The sequence below is a fragment of the Poromitra crassiceps genome (genome assembly GCF_964638095.1).
Source record: "Poromitra crassiceps genome assembly, chromosome: 7".
In the NCBI taxonomy this organism is placed as follows: domain Eukaryota; kingdom Metazoa; phylum Chordata; class Actinopteri; order Beryciformes; family Melamphaidae; genus Poromitra; species Poromitra crassiceps.
The window spans coordinates 19,504,860-19,519,859 of record NC_139628.1 but is presented as its reverse complement, the minus strand read 5'-3'; the positions used below and the strand labels follow the sequence as shown (position 1 = coordinate 19,519,859).

The following is a 15,000-nucleotide window of genomic DNA, read 5'->3' as shown; positions in this document are numbered from 1 at the left end:
CCAATCAGCGTCCTATGAGGCAGCTATATGGGCGGGCTTTGGTGTGACGCCAGCGAGAGCGAGCCCGTGATAGACAGATGGTTCATCCAATCACCTGCCAGGTAATTTTTTTATAGGGCCCCTATAAACGGTTTCCCAAGCGACTTATTCCCAGATGGCTATGTGAAAACAAACCATCTGGCAGCGTCAAGTTTAATAGCTTTATGCTATCAAGAGGCTCGAACTCACCGGTTTGCCTCGATTCTGTTCTTCTCTGTCACATAGTTACTGGGGATGAAGCCTTTATTCCTGATTCACAGCAGAAACAAGACAATCAAAATCTCAGAAAAAGAATACAAACTGCATTGAAATAATAGGAGGAGAAGAAGGAGAGGATAATGACAAGGAATGGATGTTTACACAAATCTGTCCAGTAAAGTTATGTTAAAAAACTGAGAAGCGGCAGGCACTAGGACCATGCGGCCCGCCCCATCTCCCAGCGACCGGCCCAGTAGAAGTGACACTGCTGGTCCAATCACATCTCTTACTAAGTGGCAGCAGTGTAGAGGTGAGTCACTAAACTAATCAAAATAACAGCACAAATCATTGACAGAAATCTCTAAATATAAATATACAATATTTACCCGAAGGTGCAAATTTGATGGTTAAAACTGAATAATGACAGCAGTCTAATCCTAATGTTAATTTAAAATGTGATATTCGTCGACATCTGGCTTCAAACTGCCACAATTTTAGAAAAAACGGGAAAAAAAGGGGGGAAAAAAGCCATCGCCTTGGGCCTGAGAATGTGGGCCTTTACAAAATGTGTCCCCTCCACCTTTGAAATCAAAGCTACATGTCCATGGGTAGGGGGAGGGCCTAGGTGTATGTGGATGGTGGGATGGTGGGTGGTCAGGAAAGGGGGGAGGGCGTTATTTAAAAGGGGCCGTAGCTAGGGTCGGATGCTGTCCTTACAGCATCCTGGATATAGTTTACAATAGCATTAGCTGAAATGCTAACATTAAACAGTATTGTATTATACAGTATTATCGCCACTGCCAACATACTTCCACGCATCTTTCACGTTGGTATCATGTTAAGCAATGCATTCACCAGTGGGCAGTAGAGAGTCGAGTTGCCGGTTGTCGACTTCCTGTTTACATTTTTTTCACTAGCAAGTAGGTGCGCACCGCTGTCAAAGAGTGGGAACGTTTGGCTTATTTTATCCGAAATGGCTAAAAATAGTAACGTTGTGTGGATGCATAGCGGCGATATTTTACAAAAAACGAGGTGAATGTCAATTCGCTCGTACTGTACGGGCTTATTTTAGCCGAAATGGCTCAAAATAGTATGTGGTTGCATAGCGGCCGCTTTTGTTTTGAAGGCTAAACGTCCAAACCGGAACTCTTATTATTTGGTCATTGAACGTAGCTTTAGCGGTCTCTCTCTTTCAAGATTCAAGATATTGTCACTCCGCTGTACAATTATATACACGTGTGAAATGATTATGCTGGGGGGCTCCATTAGACATAGGTAGGTACAAAGTCACAACAATTATTAGGATCTCTTTCGCTATGAACGGTCCTGGGCGGAAACAGGCAACCGGCAGCTGGAAACAGGGAGGGACGGTGTCATGGAAGCGCCCACGGTCTCACCAGGAAACCCGTGAATAGATTACCAAACCCGAACTTGAACAGTTAATTTGCACTCACCCATGGCTGTCCTGCACTCTCCACCACAGCTGGTCCTGCTTATGGAGGATGATGTATTCTTCCCCCTGTCAGACATATACTGTTGTACGTATCATGTCATAATCACTTCTCTGTGTGTTTGTTGTGCGTGCGTGCGTGTGCGTGTGCGTGTGCGTGTGTGTGTCTGTGTGTGTGTGTGTGTGTGTGTGTGTGAGTGTGTGTGTGTGTGTGTGTGTGTGTGTGTGTGTGTGTGTGTGTGTGTGTGTGTGTGTGTGTGTGTGTGTGTGTGTGTACCTGGTGGAGTGTGAGGTCCGTGTCCTCCTTGGCGGTGAAGTCGTACATGGCGACGACCGTTAGCAACCCGGAGCCTTCGCCATCCACATCACCCTCAGGAGGGGGAGGGGGGAGCCTTCTCCTCGACCGCTCCACCTGAGAGAGGGAGGGGGAGGGGGGGGGGGGGGTAGAGGGAGAGAGACAGAAAGACAGAGAGTGGGGAGGGAGAGAGAGGGAGGAGGGAGAGAGACAGAAAGACAGAGAGGGAGGAGGGAGAGGGGGAGGGGAGAGAGAGAGAGACTATTCATTTGATAGATTGAAGTAGGCTAAGTAAGTAAAGTTTATTTATATAGCCCCTTTCACAGAGCAAAGTCACAAAATGCTTTACTTTAAACTTAACTTAACTTTTAACTTTACAGTTAAAACAAGTACAATGAATAGTAAAAAAAAACACAAGCAAGACACAAATAAAAACACAGAGACACAGAAGAGGCTAAGAAAGGCCAAACTGTATGAGTCTTTAGCTGCTTTTTGAAAATGTCAGGGGATGTCTAACTCCCAGGGGGGTCTAACTTCCACGGGTCCACTAGCAAATGGAAAATTAATCTAGAGAAGAGTGCAACAACTCTTCCTCCCTCCCTCCCTCCCTCACACACACACAAACACACACACACACACACACACACAAACACACACACACACACACACACACACATAGGCCTATACCCTGAAGGCGTGTCCAGGATGGCGTCGGGTCTGGAAGCAGAGAGACGTGCGTCCTTCCAGCTCCATGCGGGTGCTGATCTCCCTGTGACAGCCAATCAGCCAATCAACCAACCAATCAATAATTAAATTAATGAATCAATCAAACAATCAATCAATCACTTTATCAATCATATATATATATATATATATATATATATATATATATATATATATATATATATATATTATATATATATATATATATATATATATATATATATATATATATATATTATATATATATATATATATATATATATATATATAATCCCTCTAATATCCACACACTAATGGCATTTTCTTCACTCTAAAAGCTGCCAAGCCAGGCTGTTTAGCCGATAGAGCGACCCTGTAAGTGACATGGGTTTTTACGTGACGGCTCTGCACGCCATGGCGATATCAATCTTGGCGGTTGTCCAACGCATCCTTTCCCAACCCTGCTTCTCCTCCTATTGATTTGCCACCCCTTTTCCAGCATGAGTCAGTGATTAAGTGATTCCCACAGGCTGAAATTTTACTTTCTTAACAGTTAATTTGTTTACATTGACAGAATATGCAGAGAAAAAAAAGCATCTCTCATGCACGAGTGCACCCCACGCAGCCCAGGCGCATAGACTGCATCAAGTCACGCAGAATGTAAGTATGTCGTCCGCTTTAGCTCTTTCAAAATAAAACCCTTGTTGTAACATTAAGATTTTGAGTAATGCTTTACAGCCACAGTTTCAGTATTATGTCATCTTTACATCAAAATGAGCATTTTGATATAATGTTTGCTGCTTCGTTTGTTGAAACACCTTTTTCTCCTCCAACGTGCATCAGTGAGGCTATTTACTTGCTTAAATGACATTAGTTTGACATTTTTACCCGGGAGTTTCCATTTTGCTTTGGCTAGCCTGACACTGCACCTGGGCAGCCGTGAGAGAAGAAGGGAAAAGGGAGGGGGAAGAGACAGCCCGCAGCCGTGGAGAAACGCGGGTTGAGAGTGCGATATATAAACGTTTAAAAGGTGATGCTGCTGCTGCTACTGCCCCCTGCTGCTTTCCTGGGTAACAGAAACACATGTACTAGTGGGCCTTTTTATGTCAAAAAGGTATTCGGTTCTGGTGACTTGACACTTGACTCTGACTTGTCCCTTAAAACTTCAGACGACTTGACATGAATGAGTTGGACCTGACTTGGTAATCTACATTGACTGTAGAGTTGGGACGTGACTTGAGACTGATGTGGGACTTGAGCAAAGTTGACTTGGTCACACCTATCTAACGGTGTTAAAGGTGGAGTGCAATCAATTACTACGTTGCCAGTGTTGGGTTACTTTCTAAATGTAATATACTATTAGTTGAATAATTAGAAACTTGTTACTTATTGCACTACTTTTGCATCACTTTCACCAAAATAACAGCGGTATGCTTTGTAATTGTCATCTATAGTGGTTATTTGCATAAAAACACACAATTTGATTAGGAAATGATTGTATCTTTATTTAGATAATGTGCTTTGATTAAAAAAAAAAAAAAAAGTAACTCACTTTGTAACTTGTGTTACTTGACAAAGTAATATAACTGAAATCCTATTATATAATAAAGTGATATATTAACTGTAATACTGTATGCTACTTTTCCAATGCGTTACCCCCAACACTGTACGTTACTCCTAGGAAATTACAATTAAAAACTGTTGCATGGGGGTCCGATCAGAAGACCCACAGGTGTCCTCGAACCCCACGTTGGCACCGGGTGTCATACTGTACCTGCTCTGCATGGCACAGCAACAACAGAAGAAAGCATGGGAGGAGTCATCTGCAGGAAAGAGAGAAGACCAAGAAGAGTTATCACTTTGTTGCTTTCTTTGCTTTTTGCAAGAAACGTCTCTATTCTCTTTCTCTTCCTTTCATCCTACGAGCAGCATCCTTCTACCCCAGCCTGCTCACCAGAATAAAATGTTGTATCTTTCTGAACCAAATATCCGCTGCATATAATAAAAAACTCTCGTAACGGACAAGCCCGTCTTTTATTGTCACACGAACACCACAATACATGCATGCGGCCACAACACACTCATGCTGACGGTGGCCGGTGAAAAGTGTCCTCTGCATTTAACCCATCCAGGCATGTCCTTTCCTCCGGGGGGCAGGCCAGGAGCAGTGGTCGCTTTCTCGTACAGCGCCCGGGGACCAACTTCGGATGTTGGCGTCACTGGTCGGATGACGATGACGATCTGATCTTCGGCATGTTTTTAGTGGGGGGGTTATATACGGAGGAACCCCCTGGGGGAGCACGGGGTGAACATGCAAACTCCACACAGAGAGAAAGGCCCTTACGACGAGATAGGCACTGAAGATATGGGGGGAACACAACCACAGCGCTCACAGTGTTCCAGGCGAGAATCGAACTCAGGACCTTCTGACTGTGAGGCGACAGCGCCCTATATATATATATATATATAATATATATATAGAAATTTTTATTTTGTCTGAGGATAAGCCCCTTGAGATGCAGCATCTCGTTTACGAGAGGGTCCTAGTATCACATTTGATTTGTGTATATCTACGTTAGAGAGTCTGCTATTGAAATAGCATGGCCAGTATGGGCGCTGTGGTCGGGGTGGAGGGAGAGCCGTCTACATTTCAACCAGAAGTCGCATTTAACCTTTTTGTTATTTGAGCCCTAACTGTAAAAGCTGTTTTTTGTCTTATTTTTCTTTGCGTGGGAAGGCGGTGGAGGTTTTCAAATGACAGTAACTGCCGTTTTGTTTCAAATGTACGTTGAGGTTGTTGTACGTGTTTAGCAGACATCAATGACATTTTACTCTGCTGACCGGGTTTCTCTAACCTGTACCAAAGACGACTGACGCTGCCTCGCTCACTCTCTCATCCTTTCTCTGTCTATTTTTGTCTCATTGCCTCGCTGTGGTTTTGAGTAGGAGGTCTTTGTCAGGAAACATTGTTTCCTTCTCAATTCAAAGAAGTGACACACTCTGTGTGTGTGTGTGTGTGTGTGTGTGTGTGTGTGTGTGTGTGCGTGTGTGTGTGTGTGTGTGTGTGTGTGTGTGTGTGTGTGTGTGTGCGTGCGTGCGTGCGTGTGTGTGAGAGAGAGAGAGAATGAGAGAGTAAGAGAGGGTGAAATTTCAAGAGAATGGCAATTTCCTGTGTGTGTCTGGGTCCGCGCGCCCACACACACACACACACACACACACACACACACACACTCATAACCAGCACACAGTCACTTATGACTTGCGTATGTCTTGCAGGTAACTGCAATTTACATTCTGGCAAATTATTTCGTAGCCTATGGTCACTGTTTCCAGTTAGCTGCTCATATGGTCACTGTTTCCAGTTAGCTGTTCATATGGTCACTGTTTCCAGTTAGCTGTTCATATGGTCACTGTTTCCAGTTAGCTGCTCATATGGTCACTGTTTCCAGTTAGCTGTTCATATGGTCACTGTTTCCAGTTAGCTGTTCATATGGTCACTGTTTCCAGTTAGCTGTTCATATGGTCACTGTTTCCAGTTAGCTGTTCATATGGTCACTGTTTCCAGTTAGCTGTTCATATGGTCACTGTTTCCAGTTAGCTGTTCATATGGTCACTGTTTCCAGTTAGCTGCTCATATGGTCACTGTTTCCAGTTAGCTGTTCATATGGTCACTGTTTCCAGTTAGCTGCTCATATGGTCACTGTTTCCAGTTAGCTGCTCATATGGTCACTGTTTCCAATTAGCTGCTCATATGGTCACTGTTTCCAGTTAGCTGTTCATATGGTCACTGTTTCCAGTTAGCTGCTCATATGGTCACTGTTTCCAGTTAACTGCTCATATGGTCACTGTTTCCAGTTAGCTGCTCATATGGTCACTGTTTCCAATTAGCTGTTCATATGGTCACTGTTTCCAGTTAGCTGTTCATATGGTCACTGTTTCCAGTTAGCTGCTCATATGGTCACTGTTTCCAGTTAGCTGCTCATATGGTCACTGTTTCCAGTTAGCTGCTCATATGGTCACTGTTTCCAGTTAGCCGCTCATATGGTCACTGTTTCCAGTTAGCCGCTCATATGGTCACTGTTTCCAGTTAGCTGTTCATATGGTCACTGTTTCCAGTTAGCTGCTCATATGGTCACTGTTTCCAATGGGCTACATGCACAACTCCACTACTTCCTGAAATTAGTACAGCTTCTTTATTTCCTGTCATCACTATTGGATGAACTGATTAATGTCAGGTGTGCTGCAGTCACAACAATGATCAGGCACACCTGATTAATCAGTTCATCCAATAGTGTAGGACAGGAAATAAAGAAGCTGTACTAATTTCAGGAAGTAAAGAAGTTGTGCATGTAGCCTATTAGCTGCTCATATGGTCACTGTTTCCAGTTAGCTGCTCATATGGTCAATGTTTCCAGTTAGCAGCTCATATGGTCACTGTTTCCAATTAGCTGCTCATATGGTCACTGTTTTCAGTTAGCTGCTCATATGGTCACTGTTTCCAGTTAGCTGCTCATATGGTCACTGTTTTCAGTTAGCTGCTCATATGGTCACTGTTTTCAGTTAGCTGCTCATATGGTCACTGTTTCCAGTTAGCTGCTCATATGGTCACTGTTTCCAGTTAGCTGCTCATATGGTCACTGTTTCCAATTAGCTGCTCATACTGTATGTCACTGTTTCCAATTAGCTGCTCATACTGTATGTCACTGTTTCCAATTAGCAGCTCATATGGTCACTGTTTCCAGTTAGCTGCTCATATGGTCACTGTTTCCAGTTAGCTGCTCATATGGTCACTGTTTCCAATTAGCTGCTCATACTGTATGTCACTGTTTCCAATTAGCTGCTCATACTGTATGTCACTGTTTCCAATTAGCAGCTCATATGGTCACTGTTTTCAGTTAGCTGCTCATATGGTCACTGTTTCCAGTTAGCTGCTCATATGGTCACTGTTTTCAGTTAGCTGCTCATATGGTCACTGTTTTCAGTTAGCTGCTCATATGGTCACTGTTTCCAGTTAGCTGCTCATATGGTCACTGTTTCCAGTTAGCTGCTCATATGGTCACTGTTTCCAATTAGCTGCTCATACTGTATGTCACTGTTTCCAATTAGCTGCTCATACTGTATGTCACTGTTTCCAATTAGCAGCTCATATGGTCACTGTTTCCAGTTAGCAGCTCATATGGTCACTGTTTCCAGTTAGCAGCTCATATGGTCACTGTTTCCAGTTAGCAGCTCATATGGTCACTGTTTCCAGTTAGCAGCTCATATGGTCACTGTTTCCAGTTAGCAGCTCATATGGTCACTGTTTCCAGTTAGCAGCTCATATGGTCACTGTTTCCAATTAGCTTCTCATATGGTCACTGTTTCCAGTTAGCCGCTCATATGGTCACTGTTTCCAATTAGCTGCTCATATGGTCACTGTTTCCCATTAGCTGCTCATATGGTCACTGTTTCCAATTAGCTGCTCATATGGTCACTGTTTCCAGTTAGCAGCTCATATGGTCACTGTTTCCAGTTAGCTGCTCTATGGTCACTGTTTCCAGTTAGCAGCTCATATGGTCACTGTTTCCAGTTAGCTGCTCATATGGTCACTGTTTCCAGTTAGCTGTTCATATGGTCACTGTTTCCAGTTAGCTGCTCATATGGTCACTGTTTCCAGTTAGCTGTTCATATGGTCACTGTTTCCAGTTAGCTGCTCATATGGTCACTGTTTCCAGTTAGCTGCTCATATGGTCACTGTTTCCAGTTAGCTGTTCATATGGTCACTGTTTCCAGTTAGCCGCTCATATGGTCACTGTTTCCAGTTAGCCGCTCATATCACTGTTTCCAGTTAGTTGTTCATATGGTCACTGTTTTGAGTTAGCTGCTCATATGGTCACTGTTTTCAGTTAGCTGCTCATATGGTCACTGTTTCCAGTTAGCTGCTCATATGGTCACTGTTTCCAGTTAGCTGCTCATAGTGACGGAAGGAGCTGCAAAAATGGTAAAACTCCTCACCTCCATTCAGTCGCCCTCATTTAACTCATTTCAAGTGATAGTTCTTCACCGGTTAGTTCTTCTACATTTCTGTCTACTGCTATGTGTTCTAAGTGTGTCTCATGTTTATTGTACGAGATATATCTATATGTTTTAATGTTTAGAACCGACTTGCCTCTTGTTTCTGCCTCTTGGCCAGGTCAGAGGTCATCATTGTAATTGAGAAGTAGTTCTCAATTGACTTATCTGCTTGAATAAAGGTCTAATAAAATAAATGAATCGTAGAGGTAAAAGTAATTTGTGTAACTGAGGGATCAAGGCATACTGAATACGCTCATAGAGATATTAAAGGAGTTAAAATGTCATCTTTCATAGGGAATCACTTTGTTTTTTACTCCTTGTACTGCTGGCAGGCTGCAAATACCACTAAGGTTATCACTTTGCTGCAGATTTGCATAGCTGTTATGACTGTTGCTGAATTCTCCAATTCACCATCATAACTCTAGACTGTAAAAAATAAATCCAACATACATTCCCATAATACAAGATCACGTTCACCCACCATACTGTCTCACTACCAATAACCCATTTTCAATAAGTTACAGAGGTGCCACACTACAGTATAGCAATATTGCCAAACATGCATCATCTGTTTACTGTTGTTTTTACTGTTTCTTTTTATATATATATTTCATATATGTGCAGTCATATTGCCCTGTGAATGCGTGGTTGTTGTCATTGTGGTTGTTTCTGTTTGTCTGTTATGAGCACACGCCAAGACAAATTCCAATCAATTCTTTGATATGGCAATAAACTATTGAATCTTGAATCTTGGGACTGTGAACTTAGTTCAAAATTCCAAATTGTGAACTATGAACGTGAACTAGTTCATTAATCTGTGTGAGCTGAACTTTGAGCTAGCTCTTGTGAAGTGTGAACTTACACAACAATGACTGTTGGCTACATACTAGACTCACAACCAGCTATCTTCTGTTAGATAGTAGTCGCTGTAGTTGTAAATTTATACCAGCAATGCAGATATTTCACTTTCTGATATGCTGAATGATGACAAAGATGTTAGGGCAGGGTTGGCAAATTTGGGTATCTGGCTGGAGTGAGATTTTGATATATCCCATTTATCCCATTATATACATTTTAAAGTAAATCAATCAATCTGTTGCACTTTGAGAGCAAAATGCAGAGGCTAGAGAATAAGAAACACTGTGACTACTTTAACTAAAATAATAAAGTGCATTGGAGAATTGGAGATTTGTGCAATTTTGACAGTGTGACGATTGAATGGCAAGCACTATTTTCTGAAAATAGCTTAGAAAAACAGACTTCAATGTACCTGGACATCCCATACCATTTTATGTATCTACATTCTGGGTCTAGACGAGAGAGTGGGTAGGGGGGCTCCTGGGAGCTTCAGTGCCCAGGGGCCCCTGGGGGTGTTTATCTGGCTCTGGGCACTATGGCAGGCATGCAGGCGTGTTTGGTCACACTGATAATCAGCAGACAGGACAGAGTGAAATCCTCCTCTCCTCTCCATGCGCAGCGCACGGGACGCACGGAGGCACGTTCATTTAAACATGGATCTGGCACTGGCTATCCTGAACAGATTTTTCTGCTATCAAAATTGTGGGGGTATTTTCACTGCACTCGCTGTCGTTTATACACGCGCATGTGAGAGGGAGGGAGAGAGAGAGAGAAAGAGAGAGAGGGAGAGAGAGAGACACACAGCGCGACTGCTGCTGCTGCTGCTGCTCTGGAGGACATGTGGCGACCGCAGCAGCCAGTCAGTGTGAGTTGGCGTGAGAATAGTTTGGGCAGAGTGAGCGCGTGAGATTGAAGTTGAAAGAGTGTGTCACACACACACCAGAAACGTGTGAGTTGGCAACCCTGGTTAGGGATAGGGTTGATGCTTCGTCATGGACATAAGGAGATGCAAGGTGGTCCCACTGGGCAGGGAGTCAGAGCGCCGCTTCCTTAACTCCACACCCTCTTTGCTGGGTTTGAGGTCTGCTCAGATTGGCTGATCTAAATGATCTTTGGGTCTGAACTGGAGTGTGCAGCGTGCTCTGACTCTGGGACTGTGAGGGTCTCAGAAGACATTATGACTGACCCACTCACCACCGCCATCAAGCCAACAACACCCATACGGTGGACACAGTCACCTACAAACACAGGTGCCCAGCCAACTCTTCTGGATTTAGATCAACAACATCATCATTAGGGGTGGGGGAAAAAATCGATTCACCTAAGTATCGCGATTTTTAATGTCACGATTTTTTGGATCGATCTTTTATTCCAGAATCGATATTTTTTTTTTTTTGTGTGTGCTTGCAGTCAGGCCACTCACTGAACAGCAGGCCAGGCGCCGCCTACTGGTTTACTAGTGGTTTTATTACTTTATTAGTTAGTCTGAAGTAATAATTACACTTCAGGGTTAAAGTGGGTGCATCTCAATGTAAAATTGGACTTCACACGGCCCAAATCTGGCTTCAAACGGCCCAAATTTCACGCGCGTTGGCCCATATCGGCCTGGCCTGCTTGGTATCTAATGCCCGGCCTGAATTATGATCCCAGTCCGCCCCTGTTTTTAACTATATCGCCCAGCCCTACTCATGATATATAATATACAGTCTCTAGTGTATGATTCAACTTTTCCCATGTTCTAATCTAGTGTAAAAAAGCAAACAAACTGAAAAAAGAAAAGAAAAAAATAAACAAAAATCGCAATAAATCGTAATATCGAATCGCAATAATCGTAGAATCGCAATACTTAAGAATCGCAATATAAATCGAATCGGCACCCAAGAATCGTGATAGTATCGAATCGGGAGATAAGTGAATCGCCACAGCCCTAATCATCATCATCATCATCATCAACAACAACGACGACGACGACAACAACAACAACAACAACAACAACAACAACAACAACAACAAGATCATCATCAACAACAACATCAACAACAATAGCAACACCACTGGACTGGACTAAAACTTCTTCCCTCTGCTGGTGCAATTAGGACACTGTGAGAACATTGTCACATTGACAGTAAAAGCCAGACTACAGGTCCTTCCCACCACACTAAAAACTTCAGATTTGCTTCGCTATGACTCAGGAGTCATCAGCTCCCTCATTGTCTGCATCACACCACAGACCAGCCACTGAAACAATCGTGTCACACATCTCTTCATTCATGTCACACATCTCTTCATTCATGTCACACATACATACAGTATCTTGCACTGCCAATTGCTATTGTTATCTTTCATTGTGTTTTCTCTCGTTCTGCCTCTCATTCGTCTTTATATTCTGGCTCTTGTGTGTTTCTTTATGCTATGTTTCATATTTATATATGTGTTACTTTGTGCTCCTTCTCTTATAGGACGAATCAGCGTGACGTCACTTGCCACCCAGAAATGCGGAACCCCGCGGCAGTTAATAGTATGAGTTGTGGCCAAACCAACGTTAATATCTCAAAAACTATACGTCACATCGCTTATATTTTGACATTCTGAGCGAGAGCAGAAGTAGCACAAGAGTTTGATGTATAATATATGCATGTCGTGTTAAAGTTGTGTGAACTGTCACAGTTTTTAAAATGTAAACAGAGTTAGCCGGCTAGAGTCAGACACTCACGCCTCGCGCCACTTGGGCTCCATAGGGTTCCATTGCCGTTGCCACCCAGTGACGCGGTTTGTTTACCAAAATGCTGCTCGGCTGATCCCTCGTATATGTTATGTCCTCGGGGAGCCTGCCTGTGGGCGGGCTTTAGGTGTGACGCCAGCGAGAGAGAGCCTGTGATAGACGTGATAGGCAGATGGTTCATCCAATCACCTGCCAGCTGGTTTTTGAAACTGCCTGCCCTTTGAAAAGGTATATGCCGAGTGACTCATTCCCTGATGGTTATGTGAAAACAAACTATCTGGCAGCACTAGGTTCCGGCTGCGGGGGGAAATGCTACATGGGTTACGGCATGCTCACGTCAAACAACAGCAGTTAGCGAGCGCACTCCAAAAATAAAGTAAATCAAGGTGCAGCGCCAAAGGTAGAAACGTCAAAGGGAGAAAAGGCCAGCACTCAATAATGCCATTTAGGCATTTTACCCATTGATACCTGATGCAACATTTGTGTGTGAATCCCTTTAAGACTGCGGTTTGCGGTATTAAAGGGATACACACACAAATGAGGGATATACACGCAAATGCTGCATCAGGTATCAATGGGTTAATAGGTACAGCCAGCAACGACGTACGCGTTTCAGCAGGTAGCCTTCATCAGCGTTGTGCCGAGTCAGGCGGAAATGGCGTATAAATACAATCAAACCAGAACTACATTCAATAATCCAATCAGTTACCAGGTAAGCGTGCACAGATAAGGACATCAAAAAAGTTACAAAATATATACAGAAAATGTACATAGCAAATACATACTTCTAGTAAAGAGTTTACAAATAGAAATTATTAAATTATTAATTAAATAAGGCCCAGTCGGTTGCTGGCTGTACCTATGAAACGCCCAAAGGACATTATTGAGTTGCTGGCCTTTTCTCCCTTTTACAGCAGGGTCACACCATACGCCGAAGCAACGCTCACACCTACGCTCGACCTACGCTGAACCCCCAACTTTCATTCTGGCGTCCTTGTTAACAGGCCAAGCTGCGTTCACAGCAGCCGAGCACGTGTCACGCTCAAGGCCCGCTCAAGGCCCGCTCACGCCTTGCCCAAATGATCGTTCAGGATTCAGTCCTATTTTCCAAGCGTGGCGCGTGAAGCGTGAAGCGGCCTGCCGGGCATGAATTCAATGGAAGTTATGGGCGGGTTGGAGGCGCTGAGTACAGCTCACAACCAGAGACCTCGAGAGACACAGACACTATTCATAGCTTTCAAGGGGCGTTACGTGCTGCCGGGAACGCCCACCTGGCGGTCAAAAAACAAACTTGTTCATTCGCTGCCAGCCAAGTCGACTAGTTTCTCACGCAGTGTTTGTTCAGCCGTTTGTACACACGTCTTTGCAGCCAACATTTCCTCAAAGGTAAGCTCAAGTAACGTTACAATAATGATTAAAATACCCCGTTAACGTTACTTGAGCTTACCTTTGATATTGCGACCTGTCTGCCTGCCCCCCCCCCCCCCCCCCCCGTTGGTCCGACCGTCCCGTATTGCTGGGATGGAATGTTGGCAACCCTACTCCTGTCTGAGTTTTCTTTCTCCGACGGCATTCTGTAAAAGCACAAGCCAGGCGAAAATGCCGGATACCTGTTGTGCTATCGGTTGCACTAACCGACGAGGAGACACGCCTGGCTTGTGCTTTTACAGAATGCCGTCGGAGAAAGAAAACTCACACACACACACCCACACCCACACCAGTCCCCTTACGAGGGAACTGCTTTTTACTGGCAGAGCTGTGCTGCGCGTTTCCAATATGAAGCAGACACTGGAGTCACGGTGCAAAGTCAATCGATTCACCGTGTCAGTATGTCACTAATGAAACAGAGCTGTGCTGCGTTTAAATATTCCTGACTGGAAACTGGAGGAAAAAAGACCGCTTTTTGATGCATCTGCGTCTGGTCAGTGTTCAGCGCCATTGTTGTTTTGAGTTTTGACCGCCAGAAGGGGCGTTCCTTGTACTTACGTAACGCCCCTTGAAAGCTATGAATAGAACCCATAGTGTCTGTGGCTTCAGCCTCCCAGAGGGTCCGCCTCCCGGACACATTTTGCGGATGGGACTACAACAATGCGGGTTACACAAAGAAAGAATGGATAGCCTGCCCTGCACCACAGAGGAAGCCTTCATGACCAAGGTCATTAAATACCAACCACTCCTAAAGACCATCTCAGAGCTGGTTACAGGTGCATGCAGACTTCTGTGTTTGTTTGTTTGCACAGCTTGGTGGTAAGAGAGCTTCAAGAACTTGAGATGCCCAAAAAGCTAAACAGCTTGCAAAGTACTGTTCTGCCTCTGCTATCATTGGCGTCACCATGCAGTATGGCGGAGTATACCCTGGCCTGCACTTATATTATCTGAGTACTATGTTTTCCTTTTTCTTTCTTTTTTTCAATATTTTATTTCCAACTTTTTTAACCATATTTAGACCATACAAAACAAAACTGGCTCAGACACAGGAAAAGAAAGAAAGAGAAAAAAAACATACATGATCGACATTCAGTATTATGTCGTGCTACCAGTCACATACAGTAAGGTGTCCCATGCAAGGGGTCCCTGCCAAACCAGCCAGGCGAGTCACCCGTCGCAATAAGGTAGGCTAAAAACGGGTCCCAGTTGGCCGAGAATTTCTTAAGTGAGTTTGTCCTCAGGAACCTTAGTCTC

General features: G+C 44.0%; 1 protein-coding gene across 1 annotated transcript in view; it reads right to left on the bottom strand.

Annotated features, from left to right (window-relative positions):
• txk (TXK tyrosine kinase) overlaps nucleotides 1–15,000 on the bottom strand; it is a 30,186-nt gene that overhangs the window by 14,643 nt on the left and 543 nt on the right. The window contains exons 2-6 of the mRNA XM_083639798.1: nucleotides 4,459–4,507; nucleotides 2,670–2,751; nucleotides 1,965–2,099; nucleotides 1,692–1,756; nucleotides 229–288 (exon numbers count right to left, since the gene is read on the bottom strand). Of these exons, the coding sequence (XP_083495924.1) occupies nucleotides 229–288; nucleotides 1,692–1,756; nucleotides 1,965–2,099; nucleotides 2,670–2,751; nucleotides 4,459–4,507 (391 nt within the window). The remainder of the gene's footprint in view (nucleotides 1–228; nucleotides 289–1,691; nucleotides 1,757–1,964; nucleotides 2,100–2,669; nucleotides 2,752–4,458; nucleotides 4,508–15,000) is intronic.